Source organism: Mya arenaria, chromosome 17 (assembly GCF_026914265.1).
Source record: "Mya arenaria isolate MELC-2E11 chromosome 17, ASM2691426v1".
Lineage (NCBI taxonomy): Eukaryota > Metazoa > Mollusca > Bivalvia > Myida > Myidae > Mya > Mya arenaria.
In genome coordinates, this window is record NC_069138.1 from 4492706 (window position 1) to 4512131 (window position 19426).

Consider the following 19426-nt stretch of genomic DNA (forward strand, 5'->3'; position numbering starts at 1 on the left):
AACCTATTTGTCTAACTTTAAAAGATAAAAACAATACTTAAACTACTTAATTTTATTTGTTATATATAAAACTATAACTTTCGTACACGGATAACACAACTAGCCAAAGTACAACGAGGTTAGTTAAACATTTTACCTGAATCCAAGATCTCGGCATATAAGATCAGCAGTGTAATTGGTAAAGCCAACCTCACAAACTGTCCGCCAATTGTTGTTAACAAATACTTCCATAAGACCGGTGTCACCGGACACACCATCTAGTCGGACATCCGTTATTTCATAATCTTGAATGACAATACAATTTAACAAGATCAATGAAAAATTATTTCAATACAATTAACGTCGAAAATATCATAGTTCAACAATAATTAAAACTATATATACAAACTTGCTACACGTATGCTTCTATGTCTCTGACAAGAAGTTTGCTAGGTTACATTTGAATGTTTTCAATGGCAGAGGTAAAACAGTTTTGCGACGGTGCAGACATCGCCGCTGAGAGCATCAATGTTGTAACTATACACCGAACTTATAGCATCAATCAACAGCCACGCTACACAAGACTGAGTTATCCTAAAATGTATGTTAGCACTTTCATATAACTAAGTCTTAAACAAAATTCAGTAATGCAGAGAGCATATTATTTCCATTTCTTTTCTTGTTTGTTCTGTAAAAGCAACAACGGGGTTTGTTCTTCGGCGTCTATGGTTTGGGTCATATTGTTTGAAATTCAAATTAATGCGTTATATGTAAAAACAACATCTACACTTGAACAAAATAGATATGTTCTTTACATAAAGAGCTACCAATGATAAATAATAATTCCTACCTGAACAAGAAAGGCCCAATGTTCCATATTCTTCGTCATTATTTTCTCTTGTCCACTTACATTGTGATATATCTGTCTCCGTTCCGTTACAGTCTATTGAAAAATATTCTGCACCTGGGAGCAGGTTCTCTTGCCCAAAATATGATCCTACATACCTAAAAATCGTTATAACAGCTTGCAATGTTCATAAGGGTACCATATTCCGTACTATAACCTATATATAATTTTCAAATTTGTTATTGTCGAGTGAAATATTCTGGAGTAGATTCCCTTGCCCAATATATGGTCCTAGATACCTATAAATTGTTATAACAGCTTGCAATGTTTATTAATTTACCATATACCGTTATATAATACTTTACATGAATGTGTTCCGTTTATGTACATATAAAGTAGATCGGTCCGTGTATTAGTGTATTTAAATAAAACATCCAGTTTAATAATGTCAGCGGACCATATCATACTTTTTAACTTCGTTGGCTGACTAGCCGGTCCTTATAAAATTCAATTTGGTGGTGTGTTATATTTTTTAACTAAAACATAAGTAGGATTTTCAATGTAGTAATTGACACATAACTGAATTGCATACAACTTTATCGCTTTATACTTAATTTGAATAAGATTCGCTGTTAAATTCTCTGTCAAAACGGGATATTTCAAAAATTGCACAGACCCAAATCCAAGAAGTTCACAAATTGTTTTCGCCGTCACTTTTGATGTACGATTTGTAATGCTCAGCCACTCATTGCCATCCAAAAACTGGAATTGTCCTTCGTATGCAACTCCATCGAACGGAACAAGTCGTATAGGCCGACCTGTTCATTAGAAAAGATTGACAACAGGTCGAAATATGGACAAAATAAACTAACCATGTATTACTATATCTTTGATTAAACATTTACAAAAGATACCTGCGATTTAACTGTTTCAAACGATTAGCGCTCACCTCTAGCGTCTTAGTGTGTATATGTAAACTATCTGTTGTTTATGTTGACTTGCTTTTTATTAGCCGCTTACTACTTTCTTTTCACTTGAAATATGTATTGCTGTTTGAATAACATGTTTTGTGTTTTACTGTTGCTTTCATTTAAAGTTCTCTTAATGTATTGTACTAGTTTGAAATCATCAATACATTTTATCTTAAAACATCTAATGTACATGTAGTATTTTTCACAATGAAGCCTATAATCTTATTGAAACCTATGTATTTATATGTATAATATGTGATATTATGACCTTGAATTTTTACAGGTCTTTTGTTCGTTTATTATTGGATGATCTGTTATGTCGGAAAATAGCTATCAGCTAGTGTTATTAATGTTTATCAGAACATCCTTTAAAAGATTATCTTATCTAATCTTATACATCACAAAAATAGTAGCCATAATCACAACACTAAACAATAACATTTGCAATGACGTGTCCTATGTAGTTTTTAATGTTTTAGATATTTATTTTTTGCATTATATGTTTGTGTAGTTTTTCATATGAGAGATATTGAATGATTGAGTAGTTTAATAGATATTTAATGATTGAGTAGTTTAATAGATATTTAATGATTGAGTAGTTTAAGCGATATTAAATGATTGAGTAGATTAATATATATTGAATGAGTGAGTAGTTTAAGCGATATTTAATGATCGAGAAGTTTAAGCGATATTTAATAATTGAGTAGTTTAAGATATATTCAATGATTGAGTAGTTTAAGATATATTCAATGATTGATTAGTTTAAGCGATATTTATTGATTAAGTAGTTTAAGCGATATTTAATGATTGAGTAGTTAAAGATATATTGAATGATTGAGTGAGCAGTTTAAGATATATTCAATGATTGAGTAGTTTAAGCGATATTTAATGACTGAGTAGTTAAGCGGTATTTAATGAATGAGTAGTTTAAGATATATTCAATGATTGAGTAGTTTAAGATTTATTCAATGATTGAGTAGTTTAAGCGATATTTAATGACTGAGTAGTTTAAGCGATATTTAATGATTGAGTAGTTTAAGCGATATTTAATGATTGAGTAGTTTAAGCGATATTTAATGATTGAGTAGTTAAAGATATATTAAATAAGTGAGTAATTTAAGATATATTCAATGATTGAATAGTTTAAGCGATATTTAATGACTGAGTAGTTTAAGCGATATTTAATGATTGAGTAGTTTAATCGATATTTAATGATTGAGTAGTTTAAGATATATTGAATGATTGAGTAGTTTAAGATATATTCAATAATTGAGTAGTTTAAGCGATATTTAATGACTGAGTAGTTTAAGCGATGTTTAATGATTGAGTAGTTTAAGATATATTCAATGATTGAGTAGTTTAAGATATATTCAATCATTGAGTAGTTTAAGATATATTTAATGACTGAGTAGTTTAAGCGATATTTAATGACTGAGTAGTTTAAGAGATATTTAATGATTGAGTAGTTTAAGCGATATTTAATGATTGAGTAGTTTAAGATATATTCAATGATTGAGAAGTTTTAGATATATTCAATGGTTGAGTAGTTTAAGCGATATTTAATGACTGAGTAGTTTAAGCGATATTTAATGATTGAGTAGTTTAAGCGATATTTAATGATTGAGTAGTTTAAGTGATATTTATTGATTGAGTAGTTTAAGAGATATTTAATGATAGAGTAGTTTAAGCGATATTTAATGATTGAGTAGTTTAAGATGTATTGAATGACTGAGTAGTTTAAGAGATGTTTAATGATTGAGTAGTTAAAGCGATATTTAATGATTGAGTAGTTTAAGCGATATTTAATGATTGAGTAGTTTAAGATATATTCAATGATTGAGTAGTTTAAGCGATATTTAATGACTGAGTAGTTTAAGCGATATTTAATGATAGAGTAGTTTAAGATATATTCAATGATTGAGTAGTTTAAGATATACTCAATGATTGAGAAGTTTAAGATATATTCTATGATTGAGTAGTTTAAGCGATATTTAATGACTGAGTAGTTTAAGAGATATTGAATGATTGAGTAGTTTAAGATATATTGAATGATTGAGTAGTTTAAGAGATATTTAATGACTGAGTAGATTAAGATATATTGAATGATTGAGTAGTTTAAGAGATATTTAATGACTGAGTAGATTTAGCGATATTTAATGATTGAGTAGTTTAAGAGATATTTAATGACTGAGTAGTTTAAGATATATTTAGTGATTGAGTAGTTTAAGAGATATTTAATGATTGAGTAGTTTAAGCGATATTCAATGATTGAGTAGTTTAAGAGATATTTAATGATTGAGTAGTTTAAGAGATATTTAATGACTGAGTAGTTTAAGATATATTTAGTGATTGAGTAGTTTAAGAGATATTTAATGATTGAGTAGTTTAAGCGATATTCAATGATTGAGTAGTTTAAGAGATATTTAATGATTGAGTAGTTTAAGAGATATTTAATGACTGAGTAGTTTAAGAGATATTTAATGATTGAGTAGTTTAAGAGATATTTAATGACTGAGTAGTTTAAGATATATTTAATGATTGAGTAGTTTAAGAGATATTTAATGATTGAGTAGTTTAAGCGATATTCAATGATTGAGTAGTTTAAGAGATATTTAATGATTGAGTAGTTTAAGAGATATTTAATGATTGAGTAGTTTAAGATATATTAAATGATTGAGTAGATTAAGAGATATTTAATGATTGAGTAGTTTAAGCGATATTCAATGATTGAGTAGTTTAAGAGATATTTAATGATTGAGTAGTTTAAGAGATATTTAATGACTGAGTAGTTTAAGATATATTTAATGATTGAGTAGTTTAAGAGATATTTAATGATTGAGTAGTTTAAGAGATATTCAATGATTGAGTAGTTTAAGAGATATTTAATGATTGAGTAGTTTAAGAGATATTTAATGACTGAGTAGTTTAAGATATATTTAATGATTGAGTAGTTTAAGAGATATTTAATGATTGAGTAGTTTAAGAGATATTTAATGATTGAGTAGTTTAAGAGATATTTAATGATTGAGTAGTTTAAGCGATATTTAATGATTGAGTAGTTTAAGATATATTGAATGATTGAGTAGTTTAAGAGATATTTAATGACTGAGTAGATTAAGATATATTCAATGATTGAGTAGTTTAAGATAAATTGAATGATTGAGCAGTTTAAGAGTTATTCAATGATTGATTAGTTTAAGATATATTCAATGATTGAGTAGATTAAGATATATTGAATGATTGAGTAGTTTAAGAGATATTTAATGATTGAGTAGTTTAAGCGATATTTAATGATTGAGTAGTTTAAGATATATTGAATGATTGAGTAGTTTAAGAGATATTTAATGACTGAGTAGATTAAGATATATTGAATGATTGAGCAGTTTAAGAGTTATTCAATGATTGAGTAGTTTAAGATATATTCAATGATTGAGTAGTTTAAGATATATTGAATGATTGAGTAGTTTAAGAGATATTTAATGACCGAGTAGTTTAAGCGATATTTAATGATTGAGTAGTTTAAGATGTATTCAATGATTGAGTAGTTTAAGAGATATTTAATGATTGAGTAGTTTAAGCGATATTTAATGATTGAGTAGTTTAAGAGATATTGAATGATTGTGTAGTTTAAGAGATATTTAATGACTGAGTAGATTAAGATATATTGAATGATTGTGTAGTTTAAGATATATTGAATGATTGAGCAGTTTAAGAGATATTCAATGATTGAGTAGTTTAAGATATATTCAATCATTGAGAAGTTTAAGATATATTCAATGATTGAGTAGTTTATGCGATATTTAATGACTGAGTAGTTTAAGATATATTCAATGATTAAGTAGTTTAAGAGATGTTTAGTAATCGAGTAGTTTAAGAGATATTATTTTAAGAGTTTTTAATGACTTCCTTCATCGATCTCACCCGCAGTGTAACGCAATTAAACGTAATTTGACCAAGTTCTACATTCGTTTCATTAAAATTAGAGGTATTGGGTTCATCGAAATGAATGCAAATGAAAAAAAGATATGCTTTAATAAAAAAAACGCAATAGGAGAGTAAATATAAGGCGGTTACGATTTATCCAAAACCGTTATACTGAAGACTGAAACTTATATATTGTTATAGCTTACAATAAGGGCGGCAGCTAAAATCAATAGTATATTTTAAAGTACTCCGCAACACCATATGACTTTGGTACCTTTAAAGACTGTGGCTACCAGGCGTCGTCATGGCTCGTATAATCATTTTCAGACGACTGTTTTAATAAATTCCGTATTTAATAAGCAATGATATAACTTCCAATATAAGATGAGATTCATAAGTTTGAAATTAATGAAATATCTGCCGGAACATTCTATTGTAAAGAAGACCAATTTTATGTCAGAAGCAGACAACACATACTAGAGGAGCACACAACACCCACATCATCGTCATGGTTACAGTTGTGTGAGCCCCATGGCATACGATGATAACAATCAGCGATGCTCTGCTCAGATCCAGTACACCGAACATCGTCAAGCCATATCTGGGCTGGTGCAGTTGGATAGCTTGCGAGATTTGTATAAGCCCGAGCGCCAGCTCTGGAAGAAACAGAAACTTTGATGGATGGGTTAATTGAACAGTTCTAACATGCAGTCGCATACATTATACATTCTGGAATCACATCATCTGCCTCTCTTTTTCAAAGAAAATCCAGATAAGAATCTAAAAGTTATCTCACTCCAGCCAAACATTTTGAAAAAACAAAATCACTCATGATTCAACGCCAACGCTTGATTCTCTAAAAAAGAGCGGCATCACTCAGTACCTATTTGAACCAGAGTTATGGACTTTACCACACATGTCTGTATTTCATATGGCAACATGTGTACTAAGTTTGACATGAATAACTTCAACGGTTTTTTGAGTAACCGAAAAGGTTCAGGGGTTTGCAGGACAATGCCGAAGACGTAAAGGCTTTCACAATACTTCACCGTTTTGTCTAGCAAATATTATGACAATAAATACGAACGATGGTAACTTCAGCATTCTGCACACAACGACAGCATTTTTGTCGGAAAAGCTATGGCCACAGACTGTACCCCATTTCTCGTTGATTAAAATCTCGACACGTCCACTGTACTGGCTTGTGCCACCAACCAGTCTTATATTAATGGCGGCGGCTGAAATTGATAGTACATTTGCTATGGATTCTACAATACCATAGGACTCTGGTACCTTAACAGACTGTTCTACCAGGCGTCGCCATGGCTCTTTGAATCAAATTTAGGCGACTGTTTTAATACATTCCGTATTGAATGAGCAATAATATAATATCCAATGTATGATGAGATTCACAAGTGTGCATTAATTGCCGGAACTTTCAATTGTAAAGCAGACCATATGTCTGTCGGAAGCAGACAACACATACTTGATGAGCAGGCAACACCCACATCATCGTCATGGTTACAGTTATGTGAGCCCCATGGCACGCGATGATAACAATCAGCGATGCTCTGCTCAGATCCTGTACAACGAACATCGTCAAGCCATATCTGCGCTGGCGGAGTTGGGTAGCTTGTATGATTTGCAATAACACGAGCGCCAGCTCTGAAAAGATTAGAATATTTGATATACGAGTAATTTGAACAGTTCCTACATGCAATCAGTCACATACAGGAAACATTCTGGAAACATTTCATGTGCCTCACTATTTACAAAAATCCAGATACGAATCTAATAGGTATTTCCCTCAATCAAAACATTTTGAAAACCAACAACACTGCGGATTCAACGCCAACGCTTGTTTCTTTCAAAGAAGCGGCATCACTAAATAGTTATATGAGCAAAAGTTATGAACTTTGCCATACAAGTTTGTATTTTATATGGCAACATGTGTACCAAGTTTTACATGAATACCTTAAAGGTTTTTTAGGAATTGGCAACGTTAAGGTTTTTGCACGACAATAGCGAAGACGTAAAGGCTTTCAAAATACTACACCGTTTTGTCAAGCAAATATTACGACGATAAAAACTTACGATGGAAAGTTCAACATCCTGCACACAACGACGGCATTTTTGTCGGAAAAGCCATCGTCACAGACTGTACCCCACTTCTCGTTGATGAAAATCTCGACACGTCCACTGTACTGGCTTGAGCCACTAACCAGTCTTATATTTATAGCGGCGGCTAAAATTGATAGTACCTTGACAAGTTATCTTAAATATCATATGACTTGTGTACCTTTTAAGACAGAAGCTACCAGGAGTCGCCATGGTGTTTCGAAACAATTTGAGAAGAGTCTTTAAATGAATTTTATATTTAATGAGCACTAATATAACATCAAATATAAGATGAGATTCACAAGTGTCCAATAATTTCCGGAACATTCAATTGTAAAGCAGACCAAATTTATGTCAGAAGCAGACATCACATACTTGAGGAGCAGGCAACACCCACATCATCGTCATGGTTACAGTTATGTGAGCCCCATGGTATGCGATGATAACAATCAGCGATGCTCTGCTCCGATCCTGTACACTGAACATCATCAAGCCATATCTCGGCTGGCGTAGTTGGGTAGCTTGTATGATTTGCAATAACACGAGCGCCAGCTCTGAAAGGATTAGAATATTTGATATATGGGTAATTTGAACAGTTCTTACATGCAATCAGTCGCATACAGGAAACATTCTGGAAACATTTCATGTGCCTCACTATTTACAAAAATCCAGATACGAATCTAATAGTTATTTCCCTCAATCAAAACATTTTGAAAACCAACAATGCTGCGGATTTAACGCCAACGCTTGTTTCTTTCAAAGAAGCGGCATCCTTAAATAGTTATTTGAGCAAACGTTATGAATTTTGCCATACAAGTTTGTATTTTATATGGCAATATGTGTACCAAGTTTTACATGAAGACCTTAAACGTTTTTTTAGGAACAGGCAAGGTTAAGGTTTTTGCACGACAATGGCGAAGACGTCAAGGCTTTCACAATGCATCACCGTTTTTTTAGCAAATATTACGACAATAAAAACTTACGATGGAAAGTTCAGCATCCTGCACACAACGACAGCATCTGTGTCGGAAAAGCTATCGTCACAGACTGTACCCCACTTCTCGTTGATTAAAATCTCAACACGTCCACTGTACTGGCTTGAGCCACCAACCAGTCTTATATTTATGTCGGCCGCTGAAATTGATAGTGCATTTACAAGTTATCTGCAATACCATAGGACTCTGGTACATTTAAAGACTGTGGCTACCCAGGAGTCGCCATGGCTCGTCGAAACAAATTGAGAAGAGTCTTTGAATAAATTTTATATTTAATGAGCAATAATTCAACATCCAATATAAGATGAGATTCACAAGTTTCCAATAATTTCCGGAACATTCAATTGTAAACCAGTCCAATTATCTCTCAGAAGCAGACAACACATACTTGAGGAGCACACAACACCCACATCATCGTCATGGTTACAGTTATGTGAGCCCCATGGCATGCGATGATAACAATCAGCGATGCTCTGCTCAGATCCTGTACAGCCAACATCATCAAGCCATATCTGGGCTGGTGCAGTTGGATAGTTTGCGATATTTGTATAAGCCCGAGCACCAGCTCTGGATGAAACCGAAAAATTGATGGATGACTAAATTGAACAGGTATAACATGCAGTCGCATACATAATACATTTTGGAATCACACCATCTGCCTCTCTTTTTAAAAGAAAATCCAGATACGAATCTAAAAGTTATTTCCCTCCAGCCAAACATTTTGTAAAACAAAAGCACTGTGGATTCAACGCCAACGCTTGTTTTTAAAAAAAGAGCGGCATCACTCAATACCTATTTGAACCAGAGTTATGGACTTTGCCATACATTTCTGTATTTCATCTAGCAATATGTGTACCAAGTTTCACATGAACACCTTAAACGGTTTTTAGTAACAGAAAATATTTAGGTTTTTGCGCGACAGTACCGAAGACGATAAGGCATACACAATACTTCACCGTTCTGTTTAGAAAATATTATGACAATAAACACATACGATGGAAAGTTCAGCATCCTGCACACAACGACGGCATCTGTGTCGGAAAAGCTATCGTCACAGACTGTACCCCACTTCTCGTTGATTAAAATTTCGACACGTCCACTATACTGGCTTGAGCCACCAACCAGTCTTATATTAATGGCGGCGGCTGAAAATGATAGTGCATTTTTAAGTACTGTGCAATACCATAGGACTCTGGTACCTTTATAAAGTGTAGCTACCAGGCGTTGCCATGGCTCGTTGAATCAATTTAAGAAGCTCATAAAATAAATTTTATACTTAATGAGTCAAAATATAATATCCAACTTAAGATGAGATTCACAAGTGTGCAATAATTGCCGGAACATTCAATGGTAAAGCAGACCAATTATATGTCAGAAGCAGACAACACATACTTGAGGAGCAGACAACACCCACATCATCGTCATGGTTACAGTTATGTGAGCCCCATGGCATGCGATGATAACAATCAGCGATGCTCTGCTCAGATCCTGTACAGCCAACATCGTCAAGCCATATCTGGGCTGGCGCAGTTGGGTAGCTTGCATGATTTGCAATAAAACGAGCGCCAGCTCTGAAATGATTAGAATATTTGATATATGGGTAATTTGAACAGTTCTTACATGCAATCAGTCGCATACAGGAAACATTCTGGAAACATTTCATGTGCCTCACTACTTACAAAAATCCAGATTCGAATCTAATAGTTATTTACTTCAATCAAAACATTTTGAAAACCAACAATACTGCGGATTCAACGCTAACGCTTGTTTCTTTCAAAGAAGCGGCATCACTAAATAGTTATTTGAGCAAACGTTATGAATTTTGCCATACAAGTTTGTATTTTATATGGCAACATGTGTACCAATTTTTACATGAATACCTTAAACGGTTTTTAGAAACAGGCAACGTTAAGGTTTTTGCACGAGAATGGCGAAGACGTAAAGGCTTTCACAATACTACACCGTTTTATCTTGCAAATATGACGACAATAAAAACTTACGATGGAAAGTTCAGCATCCTGCACACAACGACGGCATCTGTGTCGGAAAAGCTATCGTCACAGACTGTACCCCACTTCTCGTTGATTAAAATCTCGACACGTCCACTGTACTGGCTTGAGCCACCAACCAGTCTAATATTTATGGCGGCAGCTGATATTGATAGTACATTTACAAGTTAACCGCAATACCATAGGACTCTGGTACTTTTAAAGACTGTGGCTACCAGACGTCGCCATGGCTCGTTGAAACAATTTGAGAAGAGTATTTAAATGAATTTTATATTTAATGAGCAATAATTTAACATCAAATATAAGATGAGATTCACAAGTGTCCAATAATTTCCGGAACATTGAATTGTAAAGCAGACCAATTATATGTCAGAAGCAGACAACACATACTAGAGGAGCAGACAACACCCACATCATCGTCATGGTTACAGTTATGTGAGCCCCATGGTATGCGATGATAACAATCAGCGATGCTCTGCTCAGATCCTGTACACTGAACATCATCAAGCCATATCTCGGCTGGCGTAGTTGGGTAGCTTGTATGATTTGCAATAACACGAGCGCCAGCTCTGAAAGGATTAGAATATTTGATATATGAGTAATTTGAACAGTTCTTACATGCAATCAGTCGCATACAGGAAACATTCTGGAAACATTTCATGTGCCTCACTATTTACAAAAATCCAGATACGAATCTAGTAGTTATTTCCCTCAATCAAAACATTTTGAAAACCAACAACATTGCGGATTCAACGCCAACGCTTGTTTCTTTCAAAGAAGCGGCATCCTTAAATAGTTATTTGAGCAAAAGTTATGAACTTTGCCATACAAGTTTGTATTTTATATGGCAATATGTGTACCAAGTTTTGCATGAATGCCTTAAACGTTTTTTTAGGAACATGCAAGGTTAAGGTTTTTGCACGAGAATGGCGAAGACGAAAAGGCTTTCACAATACTACAGCGTTTTGTCGTGCAAATATTACGACAATAAAAATTACGATGGAAAGTTCAGCATCCTGCACACAACGACGGCATCTGTGTCGGAAAAGCTATCGTCACAGACTGTACCCCACTTCTCGTTGATTAAAATCTCAACACGTCCACTGTACTGGCTTGAACCACCAACCAGTCTTATATTTATGTCGGCCGCTGAAATTGATAGTACATTTACAAGTTATCTGCAATACCATAGGACTCTGGTACTTTTAAAGACTGTGGCTACCCAGGAGTCGCCATGGCTCGTCTAAACAATTTGAGAAGAGTCTTTAAATAAATTTTATTTGTAATGAGCAATAATTTAACATCCAATATAAGATGAGATTCACAAGTTTCCAATAGTTTTCGGAACATTCAATTGTAAACTAGTCCAATTATCTCTCAGAAGCAGACAACACATACTTGAGGAGCACACAACACCCACATCATCGTCATGGTTACAGTTATGTGAGCCCCATGGCATGCGATGAGTACAATCAGCGATGCTCTGCTCAGATCCTGTACAGCCAACATCATCAAGCCATATCTGGGCTGGTGCAGTTGGATAGCTTGCGATATTTGTATAAGCCCGAGCACCAGCTCTGCATGAAACCGAAAAATTGATGGATGACTAAATTAAACAGGTATAACATGCAGTCGCATACATAATACATTCTGGAATTACTCCATCTGCCTCTCTTTTTTAAAGAAAATCCAGATACGAATCTAAAAGTTATTTCCCTTCAGTCAAACATTTTGTAAAACAAAAGCACTGTGGATTCAACGCCAACGCTTGTTTTTTAAAAAAAGAGCGGCATCACTCAATACCTATTTGAACCAGAGTTATGGACTTTGTCATACATGTCAATACCCAGCAAGCAAGGCTAAATGGGTCCCATATGGGCTGAATCTGGGCAAAAAGCCCATATGGGGCCCATATAGGACCCATATGGTTGAGAATGCCCAGATGGGACCCAGATGGGACCCATATAGCTGCTCATCTATATTTATTGGATACACAAAGGGAAACGAAGATCATTGTTATATGAAAATATGTAAACATCGATACTATGTGAAAAAAAAGTTCATTATTTCATGAATCGGCTTCACATCTTTTGCCATGATATGCCCCAGATAGGTCCCATATGGTTCCCATATACTCGGCATTATCATTATAGTAGGGCAGTGTTAGATGGTAAGGCACGATGTTGTGGCGATGATCCATAAATACACAAGGAGCAGATATTGTTCCGTATTTTCATTTTTTTATTACTTCTTAAATATAAACCTTGTGTTTTAGTAGCATTTTTGTCACAAATAAAAAAGATATGCGGAAAATTTGTCACGTGACATTTTATCGACGCGCGGATGATGAACGTGATTGAGTGAAAAAAACAATGGTTAAATTCATCTTTAGGAAAAGGTAAAGGTTCTTATTTAACTTTTAAAGCAACTTGTATTTATATTTATAGTAATTTGATTTTAAACAAGTGAATTACTGATGCCTTCCATGTAGAAGTATTGTTTGTGCTACGATGTTGTATTTTGTCATATAATTTCGCGATAATTTATAAATTATAAAGTAAAGGCATTCGGAATGGCAGATGCCAAAACAAAACATAACTAAAAAAAACAACGGCAAATTAATGGTTTATGCAGCTATGGGGAACCTATTAACATATAGACCTCCAAAGAGACTTTAACATATTCTTTTCTCTTGAATGGATTCGGACAATCATTAATCTTTTATCCAATTTAAAAGTGCACCAAGGATCGAGGCAGTACGAGGATATGAGCCAGGGTGAACAGCCTGCCACTGCTGCTTATGGTGATGATGAGGATGATCGCCCTGTTACAGCCAAGACCAACAACCCCCCCCCCCCCCCAACATTCCAGCTACCCATTCATTATTCGATGCTCGGCAGAGCAGAATCCAAGAAGGTAAATAGAAAATTTTAATGGAATGTAAAATGGTTTTCATAATTGAACCTTGCATCTTTTTATTATTATAAACATTAACAAACAGCCAATCACATAATTGGTTTAATGGTTCACTGTATATTACCTGAAGTGTCTTGTTTAAATTTTTATTTTTGACAGAATGTTATTTGTTCCAGATCGGGACACCTGGATCTTTGTGATTTTGGAAAACCAGCAGGAGCAATTGCGACAGCATACGCAGCTCCTGCGTCTTATCCTGGCGAGAGTTTCAGCACAAGATGCAGTTCCGAGTGAGTTGCCAGAGGGGATATCTTTTCCCCTCAAAACTGTGTTGGATTTGGCCGCCTTCAAAAAGTGAGTCACAAGCGAATGCTGCAACATCCGTTGTAAGATTCCCAAACATAGTTGACTGATTTTTTTTATGAGCTGTCTTTAAATTTAAAAATACATAATTTGAGCTTTAAATTTACATTTTGAAGTGACATTATTCATTCAAAATTGTTTTTGAAAAGTGATCTGATATTATCAATATAAGGGCAGGCACACAAACTGAGCCAGTATAGGGGGCGCTGACAGTGCTTCAAATTTTAATATTTAATTGTACCACATTAAGTGTGATACTACAGTATGGTTCTGCTTGAAACTTTTTGTTCAAGGTAAAATACTTGGCAGAATATGGTGGGAGTGACACAGTGGACACGGTTTCCCGGATAATGAAGACGGTGTTGACAACAAATCTGGCCCGCCAATACAACCTTAAGGGAACCAAACAAAAAAGAAACTGGACATACTCCACTTGATAAACATATTTTTCAGTAGGTGGTTTTGTTGTTGTATATATTAAGATGTGCTAAATGAAACTACCTATGCTGTGCATTTACATCAATGGAATTTTAAAAAAATATAACTGAGTATTAGTGTTAAAAAATGACAAACTTTTTAAGATACCTATCTAAATTTATCTGCCTAGCTAAAATTACCATACATAGTTGACGATAAAATGCTGCTTATTAAGTATACAATAATGTAATAATGAGATATCTCCCAACTTTTTCCCTAAATTTTCATATCGTTAAGGGTTGCAAGAAGAGCATTTCTTATCTATATTTATAGGCAAATCCATGTTGCTTTTACTTTTTTGTATAAACATAAGACAAACTGTCCATGACAAATAACAGACCCATCAACAAGACATATATGTTTAGTTCACATTTGGATGATTGTTCTAAAGAAGACTCTTAATAAGCGAAACCTGTTGGCATTGAATAATTACCATAATATCTCGGAATGATGTCGGTTTTTGTTTTACTATAATATTTTCTTATCCTGGGTACACCATTTTAAACTTTGATACACTCACAATAAACTTATTTTAAGATGAAGTAAGAAATTTGGCTGAATGAAATAAGCTACTTAAGGGTGTTACGCTTAAGAACTTTCGAGAAATTGGGGCCAGATGACTTTAATTATATCAACCCCATTTATTTCCTTGGCGATAAAAGTGATCCCAGATTTGTATATGGTAGATACATGTTTTTAACCTATGGATTGAGTGTGTATATATTAATTAATCCTTCTTGATAAACAACAATAAATCAAGTCTAAATGATATAATTTTATTATGTAAATTTTTTTTATAACTTATTTGCTGTTGCTCTACGTTTGTTTCATATGTATTTTCCCGGAAGGCCGACCAGCACCTGTCGTTGAAGGACGGCGAGTGGACCGTCGTCTCCGAGCTGAGTGACGTACTCAGTCATTTGACTGAGACGACTTCGTATATGTCAACGGAGAAGAACGTGTCATGCAGTGAAGTTTATCTCATCGTGACAAGTCTTTTGGACAACACACTCCGTGCATGCGAGGCTGATTCCCATGTCGTCAAGGAAGTGAAGGGTGTTATTGCTGCTGAGCTTCGTCGCCGCTTCCGACCTTCGAACGATGCCACCGCCACATCCACCCTAGTCCTTGCCGCTCTATTGGACCCCCGCTACAAAGACCTGGACTTCCTGTCAACGGAACAGCGGCGCTACACGGAAGACGCGCTCGAGAGTAGATTGGACGATGTTCCATTTCAGTTGCCAACCCCGACGAGAATGCGTCAACACCCTCCAAACGACCCCGTCTTAGCTTCATGGTTCCAAAGGTGACCAAGACGGCTAACGACGAGCTGCGTCGGTACCGGCACGAACCTTCCGACGAGGAGGCCACTCCACTTGCATGATGGAAAAAGAACGAGGGACGCTTTCCTCGCGTTGCACATGTTGCTCGCCAACTGCTTGGGATACCTGCGACGTCTGTGCCATCAGAAAGAATTTTCTCCTGCGCCGGACTCATTGTTAACAAACTTAGAAACAGACTGTCATGTGATCTTGTTGATAAGATAATATTTCTGAATAAGAACAAGGCCATCATATGTGATGATTTTATTGATGAGTGATTTCATTGAATTGTATGTGCTTGTTATGTGCTTGTTATGTGCTAGATATGTATTTCATATGTCGATGTAATAATATTCGACACGCTGCTATGTATTGTATTGTATTACGATAACACTGGAAACATTCGACAGATAAAGAAAAGGGTATCGTGGTTTATAACTAAAATTAATAGATAACTATAACTTTTTAAAGATTCAATTTTTATCGAATATTCGAATATTCGATCGAAAGAATTACCGAATATTCGAATATCGATTTTGCCATTCGTTTGCATCCCTAGTATTTTGTAATGTAACTCAACATACATGGAGGAAATAAGGATATATATAATATATGTTTTAACATTCAGTCATGTCAGTTCACTAGTCAGTATTACAAGGTGCATTAATTGTGTTAGTAAATAGCTCTGGTTTGTGTTTATTTTGTTCTCCTTTTAAATTCTTTTTTATTTTACATGTATGATTTTTGTGATTGAATCCAATGTGCCAATTAACTTGAAACTGTTATTTCATTTCTGGTTTGAAACGCTGCTTTATGTCTAAGCAATATTGTTATACTTGAATATGTAGATGCACTCCATGCTCTGTTTATTAGAATTGTGCGTCTTTCGATTTGTGTATTTTTTTAAACACATTCGTTATAGCATTCTGAGCTCCTCGGCCATTTTTATCGAAAACAACCTCGGATGTATGCCGGTACATCAGTTGAAGTAGTTTGTAAATTTCTTAATTATATCATTAATTAAATGTAGGGTTTTAGAGTTGTATTTATTGATCTAAGTTTAAATTGATTGCCAATGAAGTGTATATTGCAAACATAATTAAGATTCCCAAGAGTTAAGTCATAAAGTTTAACTGCTAAAAAATTTACTACGCGATCTACTTGCAGCGGACTTTAACGTACCGCTTTTTGAGTATGTAAACCGTCCAAATACATCAGAGGTTGTTTTTGATAAAATGGCCGAGGAGCTCCGAATGTCAAAGCCTTCAAAAAGTGTGTTTTTTTACATGTAATTTTTGACACGCTTTTTCAGTTTGACAGCTTTAACTGACAGATACAATCAATAAAACAAAGTTTTCACTTATTAGTAAGTTATTAATCAAATTACCATATAAATATACTAGATCTTTTTAGCTTGGTATTGTCAAACCAAACTGAAAAAATGTGTCAAAATTTCAGTCACATTTTTCTTGTGTGCCACTTTTATATTGCCAGTATTACGCAAAATATTAACATTGTCAGTATGTAATTTTTGTTGACTTTTATTGTGTACATCTTGTTTTACATTTCTAATGTTTTCATGTTAATAAACTTAATAAGATTATTGCTATCTTTGTTGTGTAATGAAATATTATGTTGACATTATGTCATTTGTACTTCTCAACATAGCTGTTTGTCTAGATAACCAATGAAAGGATAGCAATGCAATCGGTGAACACTCAAGATCAAATATTTTAGGTAATTGGAATAAATATATTATAACATAAAATAACAAAAGTAACGGTTTACCCCAAATTAATTGCTTAGGTAGGGCATACAGAGCCCACAAACACCATATGGGTCCCATATCAAGCCCTGTTCAAAAACCCATGTGGGGCCATATGGGTCCTATATCGTGCCCTGTTCCAAAACCCATGTGGGTCCCATATGGGTCCCACATTCAGCCCATATGGGTTGCCCATATGGGACCCACATGGAGCCCTGTTGTAAAACCCATGTGGGGCCCAGATGGGTAGCCCACATGGGACCCATAAGGTAACCCATGTGGGACCCATATGGGTCCCATATATTTTGCTGGCTGGGTATTTCATCTGGCAATATGTATTCTAAGTTTCACATGAATACCTTAAACGGTTTTTAGTAACAGACAATATTTAGGTTTTTGCGCGACAGTGCCGAAGACGTTGAGGTATAGAAAATATTGTGACAATAAACACTTACGATGGTAAGTTCAGCATCCTGCACACAACGACGGCATCTGTGTCGGAAAAGCTATCGGCACAGACAGTCCCCCACATCTCGTTGATAAAAATTTCGACACGTCCACTGTACTGGCTTGAGCCACCAATCAGTCTTATATCAATGGCGGCAGCTGAAATTGATAGTGCATTTTTAAGTAGTGTGCAATACCATAGGACTCTGGTACCTTTATAGCGTGTAGCTACCAGGCGTTGCCATGGCTCGTTGAACCAATTTAAGAAGCTCTTAAAATAATTTTTATACTTAATGAGTTAAAATATGAAATCCAACATAAGATGAGATTCACAAGTGTGCAATAATTGCCGGAACATTCAATGGTAAAGCAGACCAATTATATGTCAAAAGCAGACAGCACGTACTAGAGGAGCAGACAACACCCACATCATCGTCATGGTTACAGTTATGTGAGCCCCATGGTATGCGATGATAACAATCAGCGATGCTCTGCTCAGATCCTGTACAGCCAACATCGTCAAGCCATATCTGGGCTGGCGCAATTGGGAAGCTTGCATGATTTGCAATAACACGAGCCCCAATCCTGAAAGGATTAGAATATTTGATATATGGGTAATTTGAACAGTTCGTTCATGCTATCGCATACAGGAAACATTCTGGAAACATTTCATGTGCCTCACTATTTACAAAAATCCAGATACGAATCTAATAGTTATTTCCCTCAATCAAAACATTTTGAAGACCATCAACACTGCGGATTCAACGCCAACGCTTGTTTCTTTCCAAGGAGCGGCATCATTAATAGTTATTTGAGCAAAAGTTATAAACTTTGCCATACAAGTTTGTATTTTATATGGCAACATGTGTACCAAGTTTTACATGAATACCTTAAACGGTTTTTTAGGAATAGGCAAGGTTAAGGTTTTTGCGCGACAGTGCCGAATGCGTAAAGGCTTTCTTAATACATCACCGTTTTGTCTTGCAAATATTATGACAATAAACACTTACGATGGGAAGTTCAACATCCTGCACACAACGACGGCATCTGTGTCGGAAAAGCTATCGCCACAGACTGTACCCCACATCTCGTTGATAAAAATCTCGACACGTCCACTGTACTGGCTTGAGCCACCAACCAATCTTATATTAATGGCGGCAGCTGAAATCGATAGTATATTTATAAATTATCTGCAACACCATATGACTTTAGTACCTTTAAAGACTGTAGCTACCAGGCGTCGCCATTGCTCATCGAATCGATTTGAGAAGGTCTTTAAATAAGTTTATATAT

General features: G+C 34.9%; 1 protein-coding gene across 2 annotated transcripts in view; it reads right to left on the reverse strand.

Annotated features, from left to right (window-relative positions):
* The window catches only part of LOC128222844 (deleted in malignant brain tumors 1 protein-like), a 32241-nt gene that overhangs the window by 6822 nt on the left and 5993 nt on the right, over positions 1 to 19426 (reverse strand). The window contains exons 4-22 of one of the 2 annotated variants that reach the window (XM_052931992.1): positions 19144 to 19294; positions 18540 to 18718; positions 18142 to 18292; positions 12242 to 12420; positions 11842 to 11992; positions 11234 to 11412; positions 10835 to 10985; positions 10227 to 10405; positions 9829 to 9979; positions 9223 to 9401; positions 8823 to 8973; positions 8215 to 8393; positions 7816 to 7966; positions 7208 to 7386; positions 6809 to 6959; positions 6199 to 6377; positions 1503 to 1644; positions 890 to 984; positions 137 to 284 (exon numbers count right to left, since the gene is read on the reverse strand). In XM_052931992.1, coding sequence (XP_052787952.1) covers positions 137 to 284; positions 890 to 984; positions 1503 to 1644; positions 6199 to 6377; positions 6809 to 6959; positions 7208 to 7386; positions 7816 to 7966; positions 8215 to 8393; positions 8823 to 8973; positions 9223 to 9401; positions 9829 to 9979; positions 10227 to 10405; positions 10835 to 10985; positions 11234 to 11412; positions 11842 to 11992; positions 12242 to 12420; positions 18142 to 18292; positions 18540 to 18718; positions 19144 to 19294 — 3025 coding nt within the window. Of the gene's footprint in view, positions 1 to 136; positions 285 to 829; positions 985 to 1502; positions 1645 to 6198; positions 6378 to 6808; positions 6960 to 7207; positions 7387 to 7815; positions 7967 to 8214; positions 8394 to 8822; positions 8974 to 9222; positions 9402 to 9828; positions 9980 to 10226; positions 10406 to 10834; positions 10986 to 11233; positions 11413 to 11841; positions 11993 to 12241; positions 12421 to 18141; positions 18293 to 18539; positions 18719 to 19143; positions 19295 to 19426 lie in introns of both variants that reach the window. The other variant, XM_052931991.1, reaches the window with a different exon arrangement.